The sequence below is a fragment of the Emys orbicularis genome, chromosome 5 (genome assembly GCF_028017835.1).
Source record: "Emys orbicularis isolate rEmyOrb1 chromosome 5, rEmyOrb1.hap1, whole genome shotgun sequence".
Lineage (NCBI taxonomy): Eukaryota > Metazoa > Chordata > Testudines > Emydidae > Emys > Emys orbicularis.
Window position 1 is genome coordinate 10,232,120 of NC_088687.1, and position 27,728 is coordinate 10,259,847.

The window sequence follows — 27,728 nt, forward strand, 5'->3', positions numbered from 1 at the left end:
AATAGAGCAAGACATTGTGCTGTTTGGAACCTGCCTGCAGGTGCCTTCAGTAACCTGTAGAGGTTAAAAGAGAGAGAGAGATGTATTAACAGCAGCATGAAGACCTGGCTTGTTAGAATTGTGTTACTTCTGAGTTAAAAAACATCCAAAAGTTTCTATGTGGGCGGGGGCAGGTCAACCTGCGTAGGGCCAAAACATGTGAAATGGGCTGGTGTGGGGGGAGGAATGTGTGAATAGCACCTGGATTGTACACAGACTTTGGGAGAACCACCCTCCTATCGCAATGCGACTCTGCCACAGGGAAGCCCGTAAGAAGGTAAAACAGGCACTCAGAACTCAGTGCAAGAGCACTTAGGCTTTAAAGGAGGGGGAAGATGTGTCTTGTGTAGGATTTTTCAAATCCCTCAGTGCTGGCCGAACTCTGCTTCCATTGGAGTTGGCAATAACGCTTCCACGGGAGCGGAGTTAGGCCAATGTTGAGTGCTTGGGGAGAGGAGGAGTTCAGGCCTGCCCAGAAGGGGAAGGAGGCCAGGGATGAAGCCAGGGAACCTTAGGAGCCAGGGGGAAGCCCACACAGAGCCTGGCTCACGCTAGCGAAGGACCCCCCTGGCCACGAGTCACTGGGCCCTGCTCCCACTAGCGGCACGTCTGTAGGAACCGAGCGGCTTTTGGCTCATCTCGCCCCGGTAACAGACTGAACACACACTCTTCAGACCAGGAACGGTCTCTAATTAGGGTGCCCAGTACAACGGGGACCTCGCTAACCCAGACAATTATTATTATAAACCCCCACCTCCGAGGGGGGCTGCAATTAGAGGAATTTCTGCCAGCACTAAGTGCCACAGGGATTTTCAGTGGACACCTTCCTGACCCCCAACCCTGGCGCTTCCCCAAGTACGCAGTGCCCCTCCACAGAGCCTGGGCCATCGCTCCCCTTCGTTCCCTATGTCAGGGGGCTTTTACACTCCTCTCTGAGTCAGAGAGAGAGAGAGAGACTGTGTCTATGTCTGTGTCTGTGTCGCAGCCAGGGAAACCATGCTGGAACCTGCTAACGACAAGCGTGTTTGAAGCTTGGCTCTGCTCTAATGAATGGGGTGCCAATGGTACCTCCTGTGGTTCTTCTTGGTGCCGTGGGGGGAGCGTCTCTAGTCAGTCGTATTTCCTCACTCTACTACCAGCACATGTCCCTCCTTTCACTCCCCTCTGCCCTCGCACAGCTGCAGGAGAGCACAGGGGATCCAGCCCTACTCACCCCTCTGCAGACCTTTCACTGGGTTCCAATCCCACCCTCCTTCCTGTCCATCCCCAGCCCCCGAATGGAGCTGCAGAGGGGAACCCGAGGGGTGACTCTGGCCTGCAGAAGCCCCATGTGGGACAGGGCAGGAGCTGGAAAGAACACCGCTTGGTTTTCACAGCCCAGCTTGGGTTGGCAGGGCTGGCTCTTCAAAAGGATCTAGTTTTTAATTTTAGACTGAGCAGCTCTGGTACGGAGTCACCGGGAGGCAAACAGAGAGATGCCCCTAGGGCCGTTTTTACAGAGTCACTCCTAACCCAGCTGCTGCATGTGGAGTTTAAACCGGACATCGACAGGGCTTCGTTTTCTGCATCCCCCCCAACCCCCAGCCTAACTCACCTTCATGCAATGTCCGTCTCTAGGACATCCTCCTGTTTGGTAGGCAACTCTTTCTCTAGCGTTTCCATTTCTTCTTCCTTTCTCCTCCTGCGGCGCTTCCGACAGTGACTTGCAAAGCAAAGTCAGCGATTAACCCAAGCTAGCTTGGTTAGTAGCAGAAATTCACTGTCTCTTTCAAATCAGACGTACTTCCCCCCCCCCACCACCACCACTTAAAGATAATATTTTAAGATCCATAGAGCACTTCTCAGAGCCCTGTATAAACCATGATCAACCCTCCCAGCACACCTAGGAGATCTTTAACTCGTCTCCACAATTTACAGATGAACAAACTTGAGGTCAGCTCTCCTCCAACCCCTATTAAAAATCCATGCAGACTCCCACTGACTTCAGTGGAGGCTGAAAAGGGCCCTGGGGCTCCAATTCAGCAAAGCACTGAAGCCTCAGGCCTTCCTAGAAATGGCTATAATTAAATCGGTACAAAAACGGTGCCTAGACCAGCCCTTCCAGCGGTCAAGTGAATTGTCCACAGCGGGAGTCCAGGGAAGAGCTAGACTGGAGTTCTAACCCATGTACTCAGACCCACTACCTCCACCTTCAATTCACCGGTCCCTCTTGGGAGGCGTTCGTGGGCCCCACTTCTCATTGCCACTCGCTTGTATACCAAAACAATAGGTAACTTCTGTCCTGCTCAGTGCTTGTTCCAGGGATTAGCAGGCCCGGTAGAGGGGCTACTCCTTTTGCAGCAGGCATTTGCATCAGTCAGAGGTTCTTGGTGGAGTAAGAGGGAGTCCACCATCCTCAAAAATAAATGTGTGAGATCTTTGGGGCAAGAACAGTCCTATTGTTTGCCTGCACGGCGCCCAGCAGATTGAGGCCCTGGACCGTGACTGGGGCTCCTAGACACTACCACACTACCAATCGCTACCCTGCAGAAAAATCCAATGCTGGCAGGAACCCAACAACAGTTTTCATCTGTCAGGTTGGGTCTGGCATCCCTTGAAATCAATGGCAAAGCTCCTAGCCACTGCAGTGCAGTGCTGCAGGATTGGGTCTTGAAAGGGGACAGGGCCAGCGTCAGCTGGCTTGGGCTTGAGGCGTGGGGGCTAAAAAGAACAGCGCAAATGTCCAGGCTTGGGCTGGAGCCCGGACTCTGAGATCTGCCCCGCCCGCTGGATTTCAGAGCCCAGGCTCTAGCCCAAACACCTACCCTGCTATTTTTAGCCTCACAGCCCAAGCCCCAGAAGGCCAGGTCAGCTGGACTCTGTGCCACGGGTCTTTTATTGCTGTGCTGATGTACCCTGGGGTTATTAGGAGCAATGAGAAATAAATTGTATTGCAAAGCCACGATGAGACCCATCATGAGCGCATCCCTTGACGCAGTCCTCAAAAGGCTACTAATAATGCCTGATGTTTCCTTTCCAGGCCAAACCCCCCTGTTGTAGAAGCGGTGGAGGAGTTAGACAGACCTTGCTAGTGTTCATATGCACTTGCACAACACAGAGATGCAAAACACACAAGCATACTTACTGACTGCACGTGCAGATGCATATTATCAGGCCGATCAGAGCCACCATGGCAACGATCAAGCAAATCACTGCAATCTGGCCTTGATCTCCTCTCAGGTAGAAGATGTCCACTCGCTCGCATCTTGCGCCCGTGTAGCCTTTCTCGCAACTGCAAGAGGGAGGGAAAGAGGGACAACATAAAGACTTGGCACTCCGACGAGAACACCCAACGGTCACAGGAACGGGAATCAAAGGCCAGGTCCTTCGAACGCGCACACGGACACAATCGTCGAGAGCTGCATCGTAAGTCCGCCAGCTGCCCTGTGCAAGGGGCAGCACATAGTCATGCTGTCCCAGGAACAGAGCCCAGCATGAAGTGTGGCTCCCGCACCGTCCCTCCCCCTCGCTCTGGGGAATGACTACGTTACTTCACTTCCTTTCCTACGGCAACCAGGGTTCCACCACCTGGCTCACAGGCGGGGGGGGGATCAGGCGGAGCAGGGGCCATGCACCTGGAGTCACAGTCTGAGCAGGGAGCAAGAGAGGGGTCCTGCCTCCCTGAGGCAGGGCTGTGACAATCCAGCCCTATATGAGCAAGGCTTTGCAGGATCGGGCCCCAAGTTACTATCCATTGCATCAAAACCCAGGGCCCAGAGGACCCTTTGGGTGAACCCTGCCACCAGGCTGCTGCAGCTGTGGTCAGGGATGGGTTAAAGCCGAGCATAACCTTTTTCAGCTTCAAGCTTGCTCATACATGCCTGGTGGAGCAGGTCCCACCCAAAGTGTTAATACGCCACCCCTGAGCGCAGGGTGCCCCTTGGACCCTGAACTCATCAGGGAGGGACACGGGCCGGTGATCAGAGACGGGTGGTTTGGTTTTTCCTGCAGGGTCTTGGGCTTTGGCTCTCCAAGGAGTGCCCCACTGAGAACACTTGCTGCCAGCGTCACTCACAGCAGGCAGGGAGAGCGCAAACCTGCCTGGAGACCACTCACGCGCCAACACAAATCGATACCAACCAGAGACGACCTCCTACTACAGCAGCAGGGCACCCAGTTTATTCTGGGAAAGAGACGGGCTAGTAAAGGCTCATTATCTTGGGCAGATTTTACTGTATTTTCAAATTTCTCAAGGTTAACTGCAGCATTCGCAAGGGTGCGGAGTTACCCTCGGCTTGGAACGTGGGGAGTCACTTTCCACCGGTGTGAAACGGCACAGCTGCCAAAAATCACCCTGGGCCTTGAAAATCTTTTTGCTGCAGAAATGGAACCTCATCCGCTGACTTGTGAGCCAGCCACTACAAGCCAAGTCCCAGTCCCCCCGATGAAGTGCTCTCCAAGAGTGGACTGAATGTAAACACCTCCCCAGCTGTCTGGTGAAGCCGATTCCATGCCTTCTGTTCAGAGGGGCAAATGAAATCCACAGTACGTAAGGTACAGACGTGAAGAGAGCACACACAGGGAGAGGGACTCAGGGCAAAAATCTTCATCCTGAATCTCTCTCCTTTCCTCCCTTAGGCATTGTGGGGTCAATCCACTGTAACGTCCCTCCATCACCAGCAGTGCCCCCCACACACTCCTGCCCACAGGAAGGCGAGCATCAGTGGGAGGTTGATCTGAAAGGGCCTGTCTACACTGGGGGGATTGCACTAGACTAGCGGCAGCGCTGGGTATAAGTGGCCTGCATACAGCAAATCGACCGCCCGGGGTTGAACCAGTGCCACAGCAAATGGTTTAGCTACATTGGGGCAATACAAAAACCATCCCTGCTCACACTGGGTCTTCCTCCCACCTCTACCCCCCTTTCCTACTGAAAACCCCACGCAGCGTGAGCATGCGAGAAATGCTGCACCTTTCGGCCTGCTGCCGGATATTTGCATTTCCCTCCAGGAATCGCAATACAGCACACTAAGTCACCTCTACCTTTCCCAGGGAGCCCCATCTTATCACCGAGTTACCTAGATGTGTTCAAACAGGGTTAGCTGATCCTAGCAGGATAAACACCAGTGGCCCATCTACACTCGCTCTCCCACGGTTCGTACTGGTGGAAGTGCTAGAGCAACAGCGTGAAAAGTCAGATGCACACAGACGGCAGGCGCTTCTGGCTGTATAGTCCCTGGGGAGGGACTAGATTTTGGCACCCGGCACAGGGCAGAGCAAACGGCGAACACTGAACAAATGCACAGTCACCATCAGAGGAATGTTAGTGTGGATTACGGTAATTAGCATTATCTAAAGCTCACTATTCCCCCAAATCACAAGCACCGAGGCACCGACATGAAGCGTGCAGCCGTCATTCTAACAGCCATTCCAGTGCAAAGCCCAGCCAGTTCGCCAAAGCTCAGCAGGCGAGGGGCTGTGTGAATGTTTGAGGCCAAAAGCTGAGACTCATACATATCCTGGCCCCACATTCATGAATGGAGGGTAAAAGGTTGTTCAAATCTTACATCCCACCTTCGCCATGTACCTGTGCAGCTGCCTTCTTGGAACACTTGGGGGGGAGGGCTTGCAAGGGGGAAGAACAGTGACCTTTGTTCCTACCCCCAAAATCTTCATGGGGCAGCCACCGACTTCCTGCCACCAGGTGTGCGAGGCCATGTCTACACTACCACTGCCGCAGTAATCGCATCGCTTGCACACGTACTTTTACTCCTTGTGTCGCCGGTGTGCGTCCTCACCAGAGCCGCGTGCCTCGATTGTACTGTCAGTGTGGTACGACTCCTGAACGCCATTAACAGTCGACAGAAACAATGCAGTGTCTACACAGACACTGCGGTGACCTAACTACATTGACCTTGACTCCACGCTGCTCGTGGAGGTGGAGTTAAGTCAGCGTAGTGGGGCAGTTACATCGGCGGGAGCAAAATTGAAGCATAGACACTTCCATAGTTAGGTGGACGTAAGCTGCCTTGCGTCGACCTAGCTCTGTAGTGCAGACCAGGCCTCGGTGTGCACACATAAGAGTGAGGGCAAGCAGGATCTCTAGCCCCCACTTCAGCCAGGTTCTTATGCCCTCACTTTAAGCACAAGTTGCTCCACTAAATCAGTGGAATTAGTCACGTCCTTAAGGCTAACCATGTGTTCTCTTAATATATGGAGATATACCTATCTTGTAGAACTGGAAGGGACCTTGAAGGTCATTGAGTCCAGTCCCCTGCCTTCACTAGCAGGGCCAAGTACTGTCCCTGACAGTTGTGGTGGGTTCCCCCCCAATCCCTAAATGGCCCCCTCAAGGATTGAACTCACAACCCTGGGTTTAGCACGCCAGTGCTCAAACCACTGAGCTATCCCTCCCTCTTGCTGAGGAAGTCCTGAATAGGAGCGGCTTGGTTTGGACAGTGGAAAACCTTTCCCCTACTTTCCAAAATCACCAGGGCAAATGCACAGCGATCAGCTTCCACAGACTAGGCCTTGGGAGATCTCGGGTTCAGGTCCCTGCGCCACACAGACTCCTGCGGGCCACGAAGATACGTGCACTAAAGAATGTGAAGCGCTCATACCACGGCAATGGGGCCAGATAAGTACCTAGACATCAGTTTTGAAAGCTACTTTTATTTCTGTGTAAGATGAAAGCTTAGATTATATAGTCAGTCACAAGCTTCTCCCGGATATCATTATTGCTCCTTACGGCACTCTCAATGCAATGGAACTGTATGTTGAAAGACTTTAAGCCAGCAAGGAAGAGTCGTCATGTGCAGGAGACCTAACGAGTAAAACTGGAGCGTTATGGGCCAAGTTTTCCCAGCAGGCAGTGGATATAAAATGAGGACACATTTTGAAGAGTGCAATGCCCAATATTTCCACCTCTCTCCCGTCCAATTCTTAAAATGCAAAAAAACTAAACAAAAAAAAAAACCACCAACAGATTTTAAGATATTTAAAAAAAAAAAAACCACGAGGATTTTCACTCCATGCACCTGAAGAAGTGGGTTTTTTACCCATGAAAGCTTATGCCCTAATAAATCTGTTAGTCTTTAAGGTGCCACCGAACTCCTCGTTGTAAGATATTTTTGTTCATCTTCATCATGGACAATTCACTCCAGGTAATTACAGCAAATGGAGAAATATATTGCACTGTGTGATAACACTGAATGAAGGACAAAACTGTGGTTAGAAAAACACACAAGATACCGGTGTCACATCACGCCCATATTCTTCATAGAAATATTGTTAGGATATGAATATGGCATAACTAAGCTATGTTTTATGCAAGATAGGTCCTGTGAGATATCATTGGAAAGGTTATGATCTACGGAATGTGTTTCCCCAGTTTGTATACATGTATCATTTCTGCATCTGAAGTTAGGAATATTGGCTATGTAACAATTACAACTGTGTGTATTTGGGGGAACGCCCACCAGACAGTCGGCAATCAGCCTGGATGAGCCATTAAGAAGAAGAACAAGACTTTGAAGATACTAATCTCCCACCTTCCTGAGATGTTGCTTTGGCACTGCAGGGTCATGTGATGATGTCACCTTGGGCACTGCTGGTATTTTTCCACTGGAAACAAAGGATTCCCGCCTTTTGTACGTTCTATTTAAGGCTGGGAAGTAAGTCAACCCTGGCTCTTCTCCACTGCTTCCCCGCCCAGGAAGGAAGACTGCTAAAAACACCTGGAGAAAGGCAAGGGCTGAGTCCAGGCTGAGACCGGGGTCTAACCTGTAAAGAGACATAACTGGAACTCTGAGCTGCAAAAACCCAGCAACCCGCCTACAACAACATGTAGGGTGAGAAATGACTATTTGTAACCTGTTTCTTTGGTGTATTAAGCTTAGTTTGTATGTTTTGTTTTATTTGCTCAGTAATCTCCTTTGTTCTGTTTGCTATCCCTTCTAATCACTTAAAATTTACCTTTTGTAGACAAACTTATTTTTTGTTTATTTCAAAACCCAGTTTGTTCAATTCATGGGAGGGGGGGGAAAGCTGTGCCTATCTCCTTCCACATTCAGGGAGGGGGCAATTTTTAGGAGCTTGCGCTGTGCAGATCTTTCCATACTGCGCAAGATAATATTATTTTGGGTTTACACTCCAGAGGGTGTGTGCACTGGAGTGCTGCCCATTCCCCTAGCTGAGTCCTCCCATGGAGAGCTGATCGCAGACCTTGGGTATGGCTACACTTGCAGCTGTACAGCACTGTGAGTTAAACCCGCCTCCCTACAGCTGAGTAGGGAAAGCGCTGCAGTCTGTCCACACTGACAGCTGCCAGCGCACTGGCGTGGCCACATTTGCAGCGGCATTGGGAGCGGTGCATTATGGGCAGCTATCCCAGCATTCATGTGGCTGCAACGTGCTTTTCAAAAGGGGTGGGGTGGAGTGTGACAGGGAGCGTGGGGGCAGAGAGAGTGGTTTTTGGGGTGCTGAGCACGCTGCCTTGCAATTCCGACCCCCCTGCCCTCCCTGCTTCTCATTCACTCACTCAAAGCAAACAGCCAAATGTTTGCTTTTTCTCTCTGGTACGGAGCTTTGAAACGGCACTTCCGCGTTCCTGGAGCCGATCACAACAATGAGAAGAGTGGCCACTTGAGAAGGGGATTATCACAGCGCAGCAAGTTAACTCCTCATTCACATTGACACCCGGGAGTTGTAGTCACTACATATTCCTCTCGGGGAGGTGGAGTACCTGCAGCGCTGTAGCCACGGAGATACAGCGCTGTACGTGCCTTGCCAGTGTGGACGGGGAGTGAGGTACAGCGCTGTGGGCGGCTTTATTGCGCTGTAACTCGCAAGTGTAGCCAAGGCCTCTGTGTGATTCTACAGTTGGGCATGTCCCTACTTGTGTGTGGGCTGAAAAGGGGCTTGACAGCAACACAGAACGAGGGAAGCCCAGGCTGATGCGACAGGCGGGCTCAGTGGGACCCCAGCACATCAGGTGGCACCCCAAAAAGGGCGGGGACCAACCCGTCACAACCTGGACACATCTGTGACCACTCCAATTCAGAGCGAGTGGATCCAGTGTCCCTTCCCGGCAAAGAACAGAAGGGCGGCTTTGCTGGAAAGCAGCAGGCTGGCCATATTTTAATGGAATTTAACAGCAGCTTCGCTAGAATGGCAGGGGAAAGATCAAACCCGTCGGGCTGCTACAGCGTGCGATCTTAGCCCTTCTCCGAGCTGCTCCAGGGAACGGATCCTGCTGCTGAAGACAGAGAGAGCTTTGCCATTAGCTGCAAGATGAGCAAGATCAGGCCCTTTATGAATAGTTTTGATCTCTAGTTAAAAATTTGTTTACCCCAGACTTGTACTCAAAGTACCTAGGAAGACAACTAGCCAAGCTTTCTATTTACATTTCCCATGAGAAGAAAGGTTTCACAAAAGGCTCCTTCCCACTATCATCACCTGTGGGCCTCTGTGTTACTGGAAAACCGAAATACTATTTGACACAGAAGGTTTTGCTTGCGTACTTTCAGCCGGCCTGGGAAAGGTTCCAACCTTGAACCAGATTCAAGACTTTCCTGCTCTCACGTTTCAGTAGGAGCGCCTGCGTCATCCTTTCAAAAAGCTCCTGACACTTTGGCACAGCCCCCCAGTGCCGAGAAAGCAAGTGGGGGTAACGTGGATCAAGTTAGTTAGGAGTCGGTGTGCCGATAGCTAAATATTTCCACTGTTTCAAGCCCCGGTTAGTGCAATTTTATGTCCTTCCCCGTGGTTTGGAAGTTTTACTTACACGCAAGCTGGCGTCTCTTCGGCCATGACATACCGACATCGCCCTTTGACACAGTAATGCTTGTATTCCTCGGGGCACTTAGAAAAGTGCCCTCTCCGCCTCAACTGTGGGATATTATCTGCAAAAAACAAGAGCGAGTTTTCAAAAGGACACAAAACCAGGTTTAAGCTATGGACGATCAACTTCACTGCCAAGCTCCTCACAAAACATTTCCATTCTGTATGTTATGTAGGTGGATAAAATGCTGGCCCGAACCCCAAAGGTAAAATTCCAGAGCAGCTATAAGGTGTCAGTTGAAGGAGTTAATTCAAAATAAGCACACGGTCAACCCCCTCATCGGATAAGCGTCCAAACCACTGCAAGAAAATTCAAAGCAAAGATCGGCGAGCTAGAAGACTTGGCAACTGAAGAGGGATTTGATCCAGCAGACATTATAGGAACATGGTCAGATGGCAAGAGTCAATGGGATACAATATCTGGCGATGGGACAGATTAGGTCAGAGGTGGGGGAGTAGCAACGTAACTAAAGGAGTCAATAGAATCTACAGGGGGAAATTCTGATTGCATGGGATCATGCAGTAGAACGTTTATGGATTCAAATCCCAAGTTATAGGAATACACATATGCTAATAGATCAGGAGAGAATGTTATAATGGGTGACTTCAACTTCTCAAAGAAACTGTTCCAATGTCATACCAGGGCAAAGCTTCCTGAAGCGATTTCTCAACACTGGTAACAACAGCTAGTTCTCGAGAGTGCAAAAGAAGAGGCTATTATCTACAGAGCCCTAAGTAACACAGGACTTGGTTCAATAAGTAACTCTAGTTGAGTCGTTAGGCTACAGTGACAGCCACATAACTAAGTTCCAGATCTTTCAGGGGGGAATCCTGCGAACTAAGTAGCTCAGTGACACTAAATGGTAGAAAATGATTCAAAGAGCCAGTCAGAAACCCCAAAGTCAAAAGGGAAGAAGGAAATTAAAATCTTAGGATAGAGGCTACTAACATGGCCATGAAAAACATCACAGCAGATATTCACAGCCCTAAAGAAACACATCCAGCTACAGCAGAAAAAATAAAAGCTAAAATTATGATGGCTAAGAGAGAATCTGAAGATCACTTCTGGGACACAGCTAGGTCTCTACATGGCTGAAAACAGTGTCTCCTGTTGTAATATTGGGCCAAACAACTGCTGGCCTTTCCGGGTCTATCCCCACGCTACTTACCATCTCATTTACTATCAAAATGTTGACTCCCACCCCTGCTCTCCAAGGATGCCAGTCTCCACTGCCCACTTGTTCAAACAAATCCCTCAGTGCATTCACCCAAGCTGCCCCTTATGCTTGGGAGGTGCTCCTAACAAACATCTGCAGAGCCACCTCATTGTCCTTCCTTCCAATCCCTCCTTCAAACGCTCCTTTGCTGCGATCGCTACAAAAAACTTGGCAATAGCTAGGCAGCTGACGTGCGGAGACCACGGCCAAGGACACCAAACACTACTGACTGACCGTTTCCGTAACCACTTGTCTATTTTCTTATGGAAGGGATCAAATTTTTGTTCTGGGGTTTTGCAGCACCTAAGCCAGTGGGGCTGCGATCCACAACTAGGGTTCCCAGGCACTACAGTAATGCAAATAACTACTACTGTGCCAGAGGTAGACCTCCGAAGCGTGGAAGCTTCAAAAGGCTAGTATAGTGGGAGGTGCACTACAGGCACAGAGAATACCCAGAGACTTGTGCAGCGATAAATGTTACATGTGTTTGTGTGAGTGAGGGATTGTATTCTAGCTCCCTGGGAGAAGGTTACGGTTTCCTCCAGGAACTAAAATCAGCAGGGGGCAATTACTACAAGTTTTCAGACAGGTAACCAGCTCCACTGAAGTACTGCCCCTAGGCAGAACTGCATAGACTGGGTTCAAGAAAAGAATGGGCTGTTGGTATAAAGGAGCAGTGTGAACTGACTCAGGGACCCCCGTTTGATCCTCAAATTGACGTCGGACTAACTGAGAGAGCAAAACCCTGTTCGAAGGGTTGGAAGGACTGGAACTTGCCAGCCTCTCCAAGTGGAAGATGGGTGACACGTGGTAAGCTTAGCATGTGTGTCGACTGTTTACTGTTGTGTGACGTTTTCTCTAGTTGCTTTTGTCCTAAGTAAACAGACTGTGCTCTGTAAATGCTGGCAGGTTGCTGGTAACGCTGTCACACACATGGGAGAGAGCAGAATTGCATGTGCTGGACTGAGGTCAGGCCTGCTGGGTGATAAGCACAGTGAATGGCGGGGAGATGCAACCCTAAAGCCACCATCTGGAGGGAGAGGGATGTGGATCCCGGACACGCTAGTAAAGCAGGTGCCAACTCTCGGCAAGCCTGTAGGTGTCAGCAGAGCACTGACAAATTCATAGCTGGAAACCAGCCCAGCTCCCCTCTATGTTACTAGCGTTCAAGGCAGGTGTTAGACTTGTAAGGAGGTGTTTATACTCTCGAAAATGCTTGTAAGTTGCTGCATTATCTTACTTGTAACATCTATATTCCATGCTACAAAGTACAATATACGTGTATTATAATTGTAAAAATGCCAGCCCTGAACTTGTGACTACAGACGGGAAGAGTAGCTTCCCCCGCCCATCCAGGAGGACTATTAAAATTAAGTGGGCCATTGTAGGACAAAAGCTTTTTCGATTGCCCAATCTACCCATGGAGAAGAGCATGCAGAAGGACTCGTCCCATTGGTTGGAATGTAGGAAGAGGGAAATAAAGACAGTAGACATGAAGATTGTTCATCTCTTTGCTGTTTGAACTCTTACAACGGCTGGAGTTATGCAACAAAAAGCAGAGATCCCCAGGGTCAACCTGGGTTAGCCCTGAAAAGACATTCAATGTCACCTTTTGGAACCACAGACTGAACTCATTTGTGCATATAGGATACCTGTATTAACCTATAAATAACTCATTTCTTTTTCCTAGTTAATAAATCATTCATTAGTTTCCTATAGGATTGTCTACCAATGTTGTCTTCGGTGTGAGATTTAAGGTACAAACTGACCTGGCATAAGTGACTGGTCTCTTGGAACTGGGAGAAACCTGACTATTTTGTGATTTTTGGGGTAAGTGACCATTTATCACAAAGTCCAGCTTTTGCCTGGGTGACAAGATAGACTGGAGAGCCCACAGGGACTGTCCGTGACTCCATGGTAAGACTGTCACAGGGATCCGGGAGTTCACATTTGTTACAGAGTTGGTGAAATCTAGGTATAGAACATACCACCAGGTTGGTGTGTGCACCCTGTGGTTGGCGCACTCAGTCGTGAACCACTCCAGACAGCATGACGACATCCACCCAGAGATGGCTGGAGACTTGAGACCCACAGGGGTACCCTGGAGGGGGGGCAGTTAACCCTAGAATTGATTTAACATGGTTAACCCTACTAACCATGTTACAACAGGGTCCCTGGACATGGCTGTCACTGGAACCCTGGGTGGGTACTTGGGGGCGGTGGGTAGGGTAAGCGAGCTCTTCTGGCCCGTATTTGAGCACAGCTCTATACACCGAGTAGGGTATCGAAGAGGTATTCCTACTCAAAGCCATATTGCTGTGTGAGCCAAGGAGCCGTCACACACATGAGCAGATGTTCCCCTTGGCTATGGCATGGCTCCACTTGACCAGGAGGGTAGGGTCTCATAGCACCACCCAGCACAAAGTGAATAATAAAAATTACTTGCAAAGAAAAAAAAGTAAGTGTACAGTTGTGACGGGGCATTAACAATCATGACCCTCAAGTCAGGAAATCCCAGCTGTCCAAGTTGCTCCAATCACAGCAACGGCTGCAATGAACATCCTACTTCTCCCACAGACAACACTCGCAGCGTTAATATTCTAAAGGTTACGTGTAAAAACCAGGAGTAGACATTATCACATAGGCACAACATGGCTTTATGGACCCCATATTAGGAGTGGGATTTCCTGACTCTGGAAGGCCTGATAATGCAGCCTTTGTTCTGTGTTAGAGAGATTTCCCTGGCATCTCACAGAAAGAAGGAAGAGGGAAATAATCTTGGCTGCCTGCCTGGGGAGGTTACCAGCTTTCCCAGCAGAACCTGCCAGGCTCCCCAGACTAGCAGCTCTTCCCTGGGCACAGCTCTTGAGTGCGGTAAGGTCCCGGTCACCGCAGTTCTAGTCGAGCCAGCTGCAATTTTGGCCTCTAACTGCTCCTAAGTTTCCTGGCGGGAAGCTATTCAGCCTGAGGAGGTTACAGGTTTAATCTGGTTAAGGTTACACTGACTGATCTCAAAAAGCACCTACACCATCAGGGAAGGCACACGCATACTTTTTTCCGGTCACTATTGTATAAAAGACAACAACATTGTTCAGTCTTCTAACGTTCCTGCTGGTAAATGGCCATAATTCTTACCAAACATAAGGAGCCTCGTCTCAACAGCCAAGCGAGTTGCTGCATAAATCCTCTGCCTACCAGCATGAACTCATCTGTGCTTCTACCCACGCCAAAGAACAGCCACCTCCCGCTAAACCATGGAAGCCAGACTTGGTCAGGGCAAGATGGACACCACACTCTTCTCCACTCCTCTGCCGTACCATCCATCCGTCCATGCCCACAGCAAGTGTCACTAACCGCGGTGCGCGAATGCTGCATTCCAATGGACCCCAGAACCTCTCCAAAACTACACCGCTTCAGGGACTCTTCCGAGTGTTTGGAATTAACCCTCCACGCTTTAATAATTCACTGTAGGACGAGTGTGATCCAGGAAAATGGCCTCTCTCAATGAGTCCCCCTGTTTTGGACACCTGCAGAGTTCCTCCAAGAGTTTAGTCAACTGGCACTGAACCCCTAATCTTCCCATGCTCTTCAGGAGTGGAAGCCATTACCAGAGACATTTCAGAGGAGGTCCCAGCAGCACGAAAGTGCTACCACACTGCAGGGCAGGGGGAAGAAGCTAGAGGAACAGAAGTTAGCATGGGAAGAAGAAAGGAGCAAAGGGCATGCATGATGGAAAGGGAGGATGCGGGATAGGGAGACAAAGGCACAGCAATAACCAACAATTTCTGTAGGACATGTCTGAACATTTTTGCTTCCATGAATATTCAAATGCCTGAACGTCACTATTGCAAGTACTCCTGGAAAAGGTATTATTTGAGTATTTATTACTCAATACCTATTTCAAATTGTACCTTAGGTTATGAGAGTCCCAGGGCGCACTCATTCGTGAAATGAGTCACCCAATCAGGGACTAGAAATATCACCACGGGATTGAAAGAACCATCACAGCTCAGAACACAATGAACGCAGACAACACCCTGCACAGACCGTGAATTATTCTTTGAAGAGATTCAGGAAGAATTTCAGACAGACATTCAAAAATTTGACAACCTGCTGCAGGACAACATGCCAACAGGGGCAGTGGGGGCGGGGGGGGACTCCACAAACATGTTGAATGCTATTCAGTGTGAATTATTTGGCCAGTTTAAGTTTTTAGAGCTTTTCTTTCTCCTTCCCCTCCCCCCCCCCCATTTTTGGTGTAATTCTTAATATTTAACAAGCTTAGAGTTTTAGGAAGGTCCTACCTGGCTCTGACCATCTGAGCTCACCAGCTGTTAACTTGTGTTAAGTATGCATGAAATGCCAAGCTCTCGTCATCTACTATTCACTAAAGCAACCTTACCTGCAAACTGAACTGTGAACACCTAAATTCCCTATCCAAGAGCAGGAGGCAAGCGATGTAGCAGAGCAGAAAGGAAGCTCTCCTCCCTCCCAGAAGTAATCATCACAAGGGTTAAAAGTTAATTCTAGTACAAAAGAATAATTAGTCTGGAGTGTAGCCTTACCATGCTGGTACTCACCAGCACCCCAGGGGATTATGTTCTCAGTGGCCAGGATATCTAACCCTAATTGCTCTCTTCCCTGTTTGCAAGATAGGGATGGTAGCCCAAGAGACTGTATGGGGGGCGAGGGGGAGAATAGCATGGCAGCCTCTCGGGTCAGTCTTGCTTTCGGGGCCATACAAGGCTTTTTGGTGGATTCGGTGTCCCAAGATCATCCATTTTAAGAATCTGCCTGACGACACGAGCACTGCTGAGCATTTTGATATATTGACGTCATCTCACTCTCACCACCCCATCATCAGTAAGCATTTGCATGATGTGGGGCATACAAAATCAAGGTAGAAGACTTTTAATACCTGAAATGCATGTATTTAACATTCGCAATATCAATCAATGACCATACCTATGTGAACAACAGGGGTACATGAGGAGGGGATTCGAGGGTTACAGCACAGACCTCAATCTTCATTTGAAACACTGCCCACTCCTTTTAATGTGAAAAATATTCAACAAATATTATTACACATACACAACGTTCTAATTCTAATAATAATTTTAACCAAATGCTTCATTTGGAATCATAAATGATTCTCTCTCATTCAAACTACAGTCGAGTGTCCTGATATAGAATCATAGGACTGGAAGGGACCTCCTCTAGCCCAGTCCCCTGCACTCATGGCAGGACTAAGTATTATCTCGACCATCCCTGACAGGTGTTTGTCCAACCTGCTTTTAAAAATCTCCAATGATGGAGATTCTACAACCTCCCTAGGCAATTCATTCCAATACTGGTCACTATTTGTCAATCAACATTCTCATCTGCGTTCCTTCACCAACAGAAAAACTCCGGTCAGTGTAGTGTGTCTATGCTATGGGTTTATATCACCATTGCATATACATGGCCAAAGAGTAGAGCCGGGCCAATAACGGATTTTTCAGTTCACTGGCATTTACAAATAGGAAAAAAAAATTATTTGGGGTCGAATTAACCATTTCATTTGATCTGAAACAAAATGTTCCATTTTGGTTTTGAGCTATTTTTCTTTTAAACTTTTATTTTTTAAATAAATTGAAGGAAATTTCTAAATGAAATAGAAGGGTTTTGGGGTTTTTTTAAATTTTGATTGTTTTCAGTGTTTGGGGATTTTATTTTTGTTTTTGAACAAACAATTCAGCAAAGTCAACAGGAATTCATGAAATGTTTCTGTGGACTGGAATTTGCATTTTTTTTTTTTTTTTTTTGGCAGAGAAAAAGTTTCAGATGAAAAAATTTTGCCCAGCTCTAATTAAGAGACCCTGGTTCTGCTCTGCTCTGTGAATTGCTTCTGTAGGGCTCTGGTGCATTTAAAGGCTCTAGAAAGGCAAAGGATAAGATTACATCATGGAATCAAGGGTCAGTGAGTGACACTTGCCACCTAACCCAATAAGGCTCCTACATCAACAGTGATGTGTGTTCCTTTTTTAAAAAAATGATTTTAAAAATCAAAAAGTAAAAAAAAAGTCACTTTTTTGTTTTGCCACAAGAGACAAGATGCAGAGATAATGTTAAAGATGGGTCTTGCAAAAAAGCACCAGACCCTCAAATTCTTGGGATGTGCATAAGATCTCCGTGGCTCAGACCCGCTTCCATAAACTGGATTTTTATTGGGGTGCCCAATCCAAATCTCTTTGGAAACATTCACATTCAGATCCCAACTTTGTGGTCTGAGTGCCACCGTTAGTCAGCATAGCTGGGATCTTATTAACGGGAACCTCAAACCCTCCCCTCTTGGGATCTCAGGGCAGGGTTCTACAATATTTCCCAGCTGTGGAGTGATTTATTATGACATGCATTACGGTAATACCAGGAGGCTTCAGCCAAGAGACGTGTGCTAGGTGCTGTACAGAGCCTAGTGAGACATACACCTCAGAAGCTTCCAATCTACATGCCAAGAAGGAGCAAGGGAAGGAGGTGAAGCAGAGAGGGGCAGTGACTTTCCTGAGGCCAAACAGCAGGTCAGTCTAGATCCCATGCCTTACCCACTTGACCCTACTTTTCCCCTTCCATAACGGGATTTGTAAGCTGCCTTCCTTACTGTTTCACTGGCCATCACCAGATGCTTTCCTTTCCTCTGGAGCTTGCTAGTGCTACGCATGTCTCCACCCAACTCTGGCTTAAACCCAAAGGGGAGGTCCAATGTATCAGGCTATTGGGGCCAGGAGAACCCCATGGCACAGCATGATCTGTTTAACCCAGGTGACAGTTAAAATACACAACGATCACAGCACCTGCTCAAAATGGAATTTGGTAAGAAACTAAACAGGATTCTGTTTATTTGGGCTGAAGCCCAATGGGCCTGCTAACCTGAGGATATAAGCAAACTGCCTGGGCATCTGTGTTTACCAGAGGAACCAGCAAAAAGGTGGTACTTGTAGATTAGCAAGCATGGGAAAGGAAATCCAGGATGTCTGTGTGGACGTACCAAATGCACTTTTAGCCCATGGCTTTGGAAACTAGCCCCAATAGCTGTATGAAAGCCTTAAGCCTACCCTGGCTCAAAGAGAGGAAGCCAGCGCCAGCGTCCGACGTAACAGTCCTTGCTCAAGGCTATGATGAAAGCCACGTTTTTCTGACCCTAAACACGAAGGGGAGAATCCCATCCTTGGCTTTGCACCAACAGCCCTCGGCATCGGAACCAGGGCACCAGGTATAGCGCGATGCACAGCTTGCAGGGCACAGGTGCCGGCTCAGGGCACAGAGAAGCCAGAGGGTTGGGTAGGGCTGGAGGCCCATCTGCCCACTATGTGCTGAGGGCTCGACATATTCTAGTGCCCTGTCAGCTGTAATGGTTTGGTCTAATTTTGGTGCTTGGGTTTAGCCTATGGGAGCTGGGTGGAGTTGGTAACCTGTGGCATGCAGGAGATCAGCCTAGATGATCTGGTGGTCCCTTCTGGCCTGAAACTCTAGGCTACGAGGACACATGTAGGGCCACAGACTCGGCCGTGCTAGCCATGGGTGGTTATGCAGCTTCTCAGCATGCCGGAGAGCAGTCTGACCTCTATGCACCCACCCAGCCCCACAACAGTCAGACCCACATGTAGCAGGAGAAGATTGACATCCAGCGTGACCCACCATTAAGGACAGACTGAGCTGCTTTCCCAGGTCACCCCTTCCAACAGGAGAGCAGGGAAAGCCGCCGTACCATGCAACACAGCCTGTCTGGCTAGTCACATTCACTCCAAAAATGGCCCAAAGTGATGCTCAACTGAGGACCAGCCAGCCTATAAGTTCATACGGGGCCAGCATCCACATCTTCCATGTGGGTTACTTCAGTGGTGTTTGAATAGGCTGGGTTTGAACTTGAATGGGACAAACCGTAGTTATTTTAGCTGGGTTACTGTCACTGGTCAGCCGAACTAAGCGTCTCGAATTCATTCTCCTGGGCAGACCGCTGCATCCCTGTGCTGGTGTTTAAGCAGGTCCATGATTAGTTGAATAAAGAGGACATAGAACTGAGTGAATAATGGATTTTTCAGCATGGCGGTCAAACAAAAACAAAACATCTGGCAAAACAATTCTATGATTTTTTAACTGAAACTGAAGTTTTTCCTTGCCACAGCAGAAAACAAATTGTCTCCAGTCGGACAAAACATTTTGTTCAACCCGAAATGAAACTTGCAGGTTTTCCCTTTCATTTTGGAGGGGGTTCACTTTTTTTTTTTTTTAATTGCTAAATTTCTTAATGAAATCCTGTTTTGAAATGAAAAGTCAGTGTTTCATTTTGAAACTGTCAAAGTGAAATGCTGACAGATTTGTCTTCCATTGTTTTTCCAGCTGAAACTATTTGCAGAATTTGATCCCACGTCACAAATAATTTTGATGGGCCCAAAAATGCATTTTTCAGCCAAAATTTGTATTCTCCGTTTAAAAAAAAAAAAAAAAAAAAAATCACCCAGCTCTAGGACTGAGAATAGAGTGACCAGACAGCAAATGTGAAAAATTGGGACAGGGGGTGGGGGGGTAATAGGAGCCTATATAAGAAAAAGACCCCAAAATCGGGACTGTCCCTATAAAATCAGGACATCTGGTCACCCTAACTGATAGGCGTTATGGCTCAGCCTGCTCCTTAAGACAGATAGGATAATCTCATGCGCATCTCAGGCAAATGAAAGTAAAGCTTACGTTACAACACCCTCTTGTGGTAGAATGACAGACCTACATGGCTGTAGCGTACATAGAAAATAACCCAGAAGTGATGTGCACCTCAAAGGACCCAGATCTTTACTTCTCACAGAGGACAGAATTGTCCTACTGGCTTGTCTAACTTCATAGAACAGGAAGCTCTCTGTAGTTAAAGATTACAACCAGGTTCTGGTACTAGCCCTAGTTTCAGATAAACCCTTTGTCCCACAAATTGACTTATGCAAGTGGTTTGGCTTGAAAATTGCTAGGCTTATTCTGACAGGTTTCAGAGTGGTAGCCGTGTTAGTCTGTATCAGCAAAAAGAACGAGGAGTACTTGTGGCACCTTAGAGACGTACAAATTTATTTGGGCATAAGCTTTTGTGGGCTAAAACCCACTTCATCAGATGCATGCAGTGGAAAATACAGTAGGAAGATATGTATATATATACACACACACACACACACAGAGAGAGAGAGAACATGAAAAAATGGTGTTGCCATACCAACTCTAACGAGACTAATCCATTAAGGTGGGCTATTATCACCTATTACCTTAATGGATTAGTCTCGTTAGAGTTGGTATGGCAACACCCATTTTTTCATGTTCTCTGTGTATATATATCTTCCTACTGTATTTTCCACTGCATGCATCCGATGAAGTGGGTTTTAGCCCACGAAAGCTTATGCCCAAATAAATGTGTTAGTCTCTAAGGTGCCACAAGTACTCCTCGTTCTTTGGGCTTATTCTGTAAATACCGGAGAATTTTTCAGCTGTGTTTGAAGAGAATCTGTCTTATTCCTCTGCAGTGTGGGGCACGGGTCACTTGCTGGAAGATCCTCTGCACCTTGAAGTCTTTAAACCATGATTTGAGGACTTCAATGGCTCAGACACAGGTCTGATACAGGAGTGGGTGGGTGAGATTATGTGGCCTGCATTGTGCAGGAAGTCAGACTAGATCATCATCATGGGCCCTTCTGACCTTAAAGTCTATGATTCTATGATTGTGTTTGAGTTACAGGTCACTTTAAAAAAAAAATTAACCCCAATAAGAAACTGACTCTTCTCTGTCCTTCATTTCCCACTAGCCAGCTAACTTTCCATATTGTTTACATCTCCTGGAAAACTTCTCCACCAGCTGTATTTGAAGAAAGTTCATTATAATTAAGCAAAGTTATTAATGCACCTACTTGTAGTGCTCAGAGATGTGCGTGAACAGTCTGACGGCTAGAGGGGAACCGTAAAGAACATATGGATTTGTTGGCCCTGTGTCACTGCTGCAGAGGTTTGGCCTCAGCTCAAAGGGCAGAGATCGGAGGTTCGAGGACCAGCGTACAAACCCTGGATTTGCACCCTTGGGTGGATTATTTAGTACTGGTGATTATTTGCAGAGGTGGATTTGTTGCAGAATGGTGCCCAGTGGTATTTTTCCTGCAGAAAAGGCAGATAATTGGTCAAGCTCGTCTTACGTCACCCTGATTAAGTGGTGGAGCCAAGAAACTTCTGAATGTACAATTTGCTTCAGAGGAAGGTTCAGCAAAACGATTCAATAAATAGTTATGGGACAACCTGCCCCTAGAGAACATTCCTCCAACCCCCACAAGTTAGAGAGGGACTTATGCCTTGAAACAAGAGGGTTTAGATTTCCCTTCCAACACTCATTTGGTTTCTTAGTATTTATTAAAGCTCTGGCTATTCTTCTCCATGTAAGTGTCTAAGCCGTGTTTCAATCCTGCTAAGCCCTTGGTTGCTGTGATACCTAGTGGCAATGAGTTCCACAGGCTCATTGTGTGAAAGTTTAGTACAGCTCTTGGGATTCACAAACATTTTGATTACGCAGAAGTCATCTGAATGCTCCAGTCTAATAAGACCTCATATGAAGCCTAGTGAACCAACCCCAGCATTCTGAGCTGCAAAAATATCTACACATCTGGTGTTTGTTTTGTTTTTACACTGGAACCAGTGACACCGGTGTATCTTCCCGCCAGCCAATTCTACTATCTGAGCTGCTGCATCCAAAGTGAATCTAATTCTTAAATGCCTGGGGCCCATCCTGACAACCCATGGGAATTAAGCCTGAGTAAAGACTGCAACTCTTCTCCTTTGACAGTGGGAGGGAGGAAAGCGATCAGAGAAGCAAGGGACAGATGGTGACCAACTGGGCAGAGTGAACCATTGCAGATTCTGGTGATGTCACCTAATGAGGACGCTGAAGCTGGTGAGGAGGTGTGGAGAGGAAAGGGAGGAGGACCTGTTAGGCTGAGGAGTCTTGGCTTGATGCCTTTGTTAAGAGGCCTCAGGCTGCTAAAGGAGGGCATCTGAGGGGAGCTGGAGCTCAACCATCATTATTTTTAATTGGTTGATAAATTAACCAGCCCTCCCACTATCTCAGACAGCAGCAGAATAGCCAGATTCTCCCAATTCCTGGGACGGGGCCAGCTGGCCACCCTACAAAGCCGTTGGGAGGAGGATGCTGGCTGCTGTGTACTCAGCAATCCCTTCCATGATCACTTCACCATGAGGGACACTTTACAGGCCCCCACTCAGCACCCCACAGAGATGAAAGGGAGTCAGGGATCTGTCAGGAGCAGGCTGGGAGGAGTAGCTGGGGGGAAAAGTTGTGACTTTCCAGGCTGAAGTTACACAGCTCACCCATTTCACAGGAGGGTGACAGCAAACCAGGTACTGGCTGAGTTTAGGTTGAATCTCCATGAAAGTCAGGGGCACCAGCTGAAAACAAACAAGGCTCATACGATATCCACATTTCACAGGGCTCTTGTAATAACCAGCCTGGACCATTCCTCCTTTGGCTTCAGGCCATAGCTACTTTACAGGAATAAAGTGGTCATTTGTGGAGTCTCAGATTCTCCAATGGGTTTCAGTAGAGTCTAAAACAGGCAATTTGCCCAATCAGACGAACCTGTACAGCTAATAATGCAGGCACGCGGGAGCTTGGTCATTCCCATCACTATAGCAAAGGATCGGAAATATCATGGTATTCTTCAGAATCATTTCCTCTCATTCCTTCTGTAGTAAGAGGAGGCCCTGAGACATAAACCCTTGTATCAGAGGCCTGGTATGAGGCCTGAACTAAAGTAATGGTCAAGACTTTGCTAACATAAAGCAAAGTTAAGCTGTGAGCCAGAGGCAGGCCCTGCTCACAGAAGCTGGCAAGGAAAGGGCTGATGCTGCAAAAAGAGACATACCTAAAAGGTACTGGACACCAGATATCAGAACATTTGCATACTTGTACATTCCACACACAACAAGGAACAGGCTGACCCATCCCAATGACAGGGCCAAAAGGGGAATATGATGAATAGTATTGTTTTGTTCGAACCAACATGTACAAGGTGAGAGGCGGCACCTTGCTACGTAGAGGGGTTGCACCTCAATACGTCAGGAGGGATGTGTAACTTGTTTGTATCTGTGTATAAGAATGCATCCCTGAGTGGATATCTTTGTCCAGCCTAGGGGGCAGTGGAAAGTCCCGCCACTGACTGAGCTGAGTCCATTGCCAGGGGGCACATATTCGTAGTACGTCCTCTAGAGTAAAGTTTAGAGGGAACCATTACTGTGCTTCGTTTGACAATAAACCTGGCCCGGGTGCCTTCGTACCTCACTAGAGTCTGTGGTCATTGGGGGTTCTCTCGGGATCTGCTGTGTCAGCGATCTGCGCAGAGCTGGGGCAGCACACAGAGGGAACATACGCACGCAGCCGACTGATATCAACATTGAACAGAGCAGAGCACCACACCGGGAGCGTCTGACAACACCTTCCTGCACGCTTCCCCCTCTGCTGACGATCCCGGACATGAACTACTAACAGCACCTGGGACCAGTGTGAATACAACCAAAGAAGGACATTGCTACAGGGCAGCGTTGTCAGCTCCACATCTTCTGTTCAAGCTATAATTTGAGGCGGATGATCTACACTGATGGAATCTCCTAACTTGTGCGGAAAGGGGAGCTCATTCAGTCTGATCCATGCCCAAAAGCCCACTGCTTACTCCAGTGTGTGGCAGGAAGTCAGACAGCCCAGTGGGGGCTGAATTTTAAAATGGAATCACTATGGCTAGAAACAAGCAATTGTAACCTCAGGAGTGTGTGTGTGTGTGTGTGTGTGTGGGGGTCCTGTGCCTTTCCTCTCCCGGTGCTGAAGGCATGACGCTGCTCGAAGAAAACTCCCCTATGGCTTGGCTGATGGGGCTGCGGCTGGTTTCCTACTTCTACTGCTCTGTTCAGCGTAGCCCATCCTAATCAACTCCTAGGGCTATTCCAGTGGCACACTGGACACCAGGTACGTATCAGCTGCCCCAGTCCTGGACTCTCCCCTGCCCACACCCCCTGCTGCCCCAGCTCTGGGCTCTCCCCCCACCTGCACCTCCTGCTTCCCCAGTCCTGGGCTCTTCCCCCCGCACCCTCTGCCGCCCCAGCTCTGGCCCCCACCCGCACCTCCTGCTGCCCCAGTCCTGGGCTCTCCCCCCCCCAAACCTGCTGCCGCCCCAGCTCTGGCCCCCACCCACACCCCCTGCCGCCCCAGCCCTGGGCTCTTCCCCCCCACCCGCACCTCCTGCCGCCCCAGCCCTGGGCTCTCCCCCCCCGCACCCGTTGCCGCCCCAGCTCTGGCCCCCACCCACACCCCCTGCCGCCCCAGCCCTGGGCTCTTCCCCACCACCCGCACCTCCTGCCGCCCCAGCCCTGGTCTCTCCCCCAAAGAAGGAATTGGGGGGACTAAATGGACAGTGCACCTCTCTATCTGAAGCCTAGCAAGGGAGGTATGTGGATCCCACTAGAATTTAAAATGAAAAGTAAGGGAGGGGAGGCTCTGGACCTGGGCAGCTTTAGATACAGTACCAGGCACTTAGGAGGATTTCCACTTCTGAGCCATGGAAGCAGAAATTGACTTTTCCTTTCCAGATATAGCTAATATTCAGAAAGGGAATCTAGCACCTGCCTTCCAGATTTGAAGATCCTCAAAATTCAGGAGTGCTCAAGCTCAATTTGGGCAGCTGTTACTTCATTTCCCACAAATCAAATATACTGATCCACTGTAACTTGCTGTAGAAAAAGTAGAATAAATTGAGCAAGAAATGCTTCCCAGTGGTTATTAGGACTGGAATTGCTATTTTCAACAGCCATTGTTTTTTTTTTTTTAAGTTTTAGTTTTATTTGTTTAAAAGGAAGACCGTGATAGTGCATTCCCCAGAGAAACAAAGAATGGAACAAAAGAATAATAAAGGCACCTCAACTTTTTCTCATTTATGTAGGACAGTCTTATAATATGCATCCAGATATCCTCCAGTCACACAATCTTCTGTTTGACTTTTGTTGCCAGTAACAGTATGATGTCATTTTGAATTGTTTTTCCGAGGTCGTGGGTTGTGTCCATTTCTTGGGTGGTGACTCTTCTTAGATGCTCCTGGAGTACAGCATCAACCTCACCCATCAGCTCCACAATTTTAAGGAAGTTTCCATTGTTTGGCACATGCAGCTGATCTGAAGTGCCACACAGTGCTAGGTTTTGGGTAGCAAGCATTCTCACAATGGCAACAAGCCTTTTCAGAACATTTTGCCAGTGAAGAGACTCTGATGCAATCTTCCCTTGATGCTGATCATCTATGGTGGTCTTTAATCTTATTCTCATCTCAAGCTCTTTCCACCTATGGAATGCTCTTTGGTGATTTGCTGCCTTCTCATGGCATGCCAGATTTCTCGCCAGATTTTTCCAGTCTTTTGTTCCTGTAGAACCCAATGTGGCTGGAACATTAGACTGGAAGGGTTTGCAACAAAAACAGTATGCAGCATTCTAGGTTTTTGAGTACATAAGCCATGGCCTCTTCACTTTGTCACCATTGGGGATTTCACACCAGTAATGTGTTGGATGGAAGCTACTATTTTCATTGTCTTTGAGGAACATGAAGTTTTTCACTTGCTGTGGCCCATGCAGTACAAGGAAGTCCCTCAGGCTACTGCTCAAGTGGGTCCACAGTCCTGGATCATCTAGACTTAAGGAACTAAACTCAGCAGCAGCTGTTTCTTGCACCTCCACCACACTCTTCTCTGATCTACACTTTTCTTCAGGAATGTGCATGGTTACACCCATTTGAGATGGAGATATGGATGCTGCAGTAGCTGCCAGGTCACCTGCACTCTGACTAACTGGAAGATCAGGCATCTCCTCACCACTCACATTCTCACTGGGGCTGGAAGGTTCACCGTGAACATTTGTGTCTGTATCTCAGGAGAGCTCCTTCCTGCTTAGATAGAAAAGCTTCCTTTGCTTTCTTTCTTTTTCTGAATGCTGCCCCAGAGGGACATTTTCTTCTTTCACTAGGACTGCTGTTCTGTGCCAGCTAGAGTGGCTCTCAACACTCAATTGAAGGGGACAAATAAGCAGGCTGGTAGCAGAGTCTGAGTGAGGGAAGATATCAGCGTCTTAAGGGCCTAACTGGCTCCTACTATTTCAGCTGACTGCCTGTTCTCCTCCAGTGGGTTCAGGGAAGCAGCAGGAAACAGGAAGCTCCCTGAGAAGCTGGTGTGAATCAGTCCAGGCTCCTGGGGGTGCTGGAGAGGTACATAAGAGGCTCTTCCTCCTCTCTCTCCCTGCAGCTCCTGTTGCTTTCTGTTATTCCCTCTCACCTTTTCGCCTGCCTCCCTGTTATGTCTCTTGTGCCCTCCTTCCTCCAGCACAGCACTCCACCATCTCTGTGCATCTCGAGCAGAGAGAATACATAGGCACCCGCAGCAGACACAATTTTCTACACTCTGGGTCCTAGTGGCGCCCCCCCACGGTCTGGCACCTTAGGTGGCCGCCTCAGTTCACCTCATGGTAAGACCAGCCTGTCCTGTGGGCACGGAGAACCTAACTCCCATTGAGGTCAGCTAGGGAGGCTGGATGTGCACATTACAGGAAATAGACTGTCAGGGCAGCAGAATCCACTGAAAAACCGCGTATTGCGAATTGCAACGCAGGCTCTCACTGGGTGGCTCTTTGTCCTGCCTCTGTTGGCTAGAGCGTGAGCAGAGCTTGATGAGACAGCTGCTGCGGCTGTAGCCAGCCATCGAAGCGAGTTTCCCATCGTCTCTCTTCTGGCCGTGGATGCTCGACTGCAGCAGCTCCGCAGAGGTCCCAGCCTCGCTCTTTAATGCCCATTCTCCCCGTGCTCGCATGGCGCTTCATGGACCATTGAGTAGCCTCATGACAACATCCCAGTTGTGGACACAGGCACCAGCAACCGATTCTCCAAGCCAAAGTCCCCTTGGCAATCCAGGGAGCCTTAGCCTGGGTTGTCTGGAGCGCAGGGTTTGGCCTTACCGTCAATTAAACCCTAACCCCGCCCCTTGACCCCTTTAAGCCCCTTGACCCCTTGGTCCCTCCCACCTGTCACCGGAAGTCCCCCCCATGGGGGAATTACTTCCGGGGTCAAGGTGCCACCTCACCGGAAGCAAGGTGGGTCATGTGACCCCTCTAAGAACTCCCCCCCCCTCTACCAATCAGGAGGGGTTTCATCCCGACAGGACCTCCCCGATAGGAGATTTTGACCAATCAGAGTGACTTCCAGGTTGGGGTGACCCCTCTGGAAGTGAGTCGTGTGACCCCACTAAGAACTCCTCCCAAGGGCCTCTGCCAATCAGAGTGCAGCACCATTACCCCATAAGTCCCAGCGCCAGACAGAGGAGGCGGCCATCTCTTACCCAGGACACGTGTTTTTGAAATCGCGGAAAGGCTGCTGAGAGGAAACATGGACTCCTTCACCACTCCCGTGAGAACTTCGGATTTTGTTTTAGCCCCGAGCACCTTTAACCATCCGCAGAGAAAACCCTTTGGCTCAGCCATTGCTGGATACGCCGGAACCTGACCCCGAAACCCTCGTGAGACACCCCGATGAGCGTGACGGTCTCTCTTTGTCCACCCCCTCAGAGGTG

General features: G+C 48.6%; 1 protein-coding gene across 1 annotated transcript; it reads right to left on the minus strand.

The window, feature by feature from the left end:
• LOC135879201 (probetacellulin-like) lies at positions 1 to 26,972 on the minus strand. Its single transcript, XM_065405108.1, has 5 exons — positions 26,783 to 26,972; positions 9,803 to 9,920; positions 3,164 to 3,310; positions 1,634 to 1,741; positions 1 to 54 (listed from the first exon to the last, which is right to left on the minus strand). The coding sequence occupies exons 1-4, from the start codon at positions 26,970 to 26,972 to the stop codon at positions 1,636 to 1,638; spliced, it is 561 nt and encodes a 186-aa protein (XP_065261180.1). The 3' UTR covers positions 1 to 54; positions 1,634 to 1,635.
• Positions 26,973 to 27,728: the final 756 nt, after the last annotated feature.

What these genes read in the sequence shown, in the direction of transcription:
- LOC135879201 (XM_065405108.1), bottom strand. Translation starts at nt 26,972, where the DNA reads ATGCGAGCACGGGGAGAATGGGCATTAAAGAGCGAGGCTGGGACCTCT. An exon ending in GCAGGACAAAGAGCCACCCA is followed by an intron (nt 9,921 to 26,782) that starts GTGAGAGCCTGC and finishes TGTTTTTTGCAG; the next exon opens with ATAATATCCCACAGTTGAGG. An exon ending in TGCATCTGCACGTGCAGTCA is followed by an intron (nt 1,742 to 3,163) that starts GTAAGTATGCTT and finishes TTGCTTTGCAAG; the next exon opens with TCACTGTCGGAAGCGCCGCA.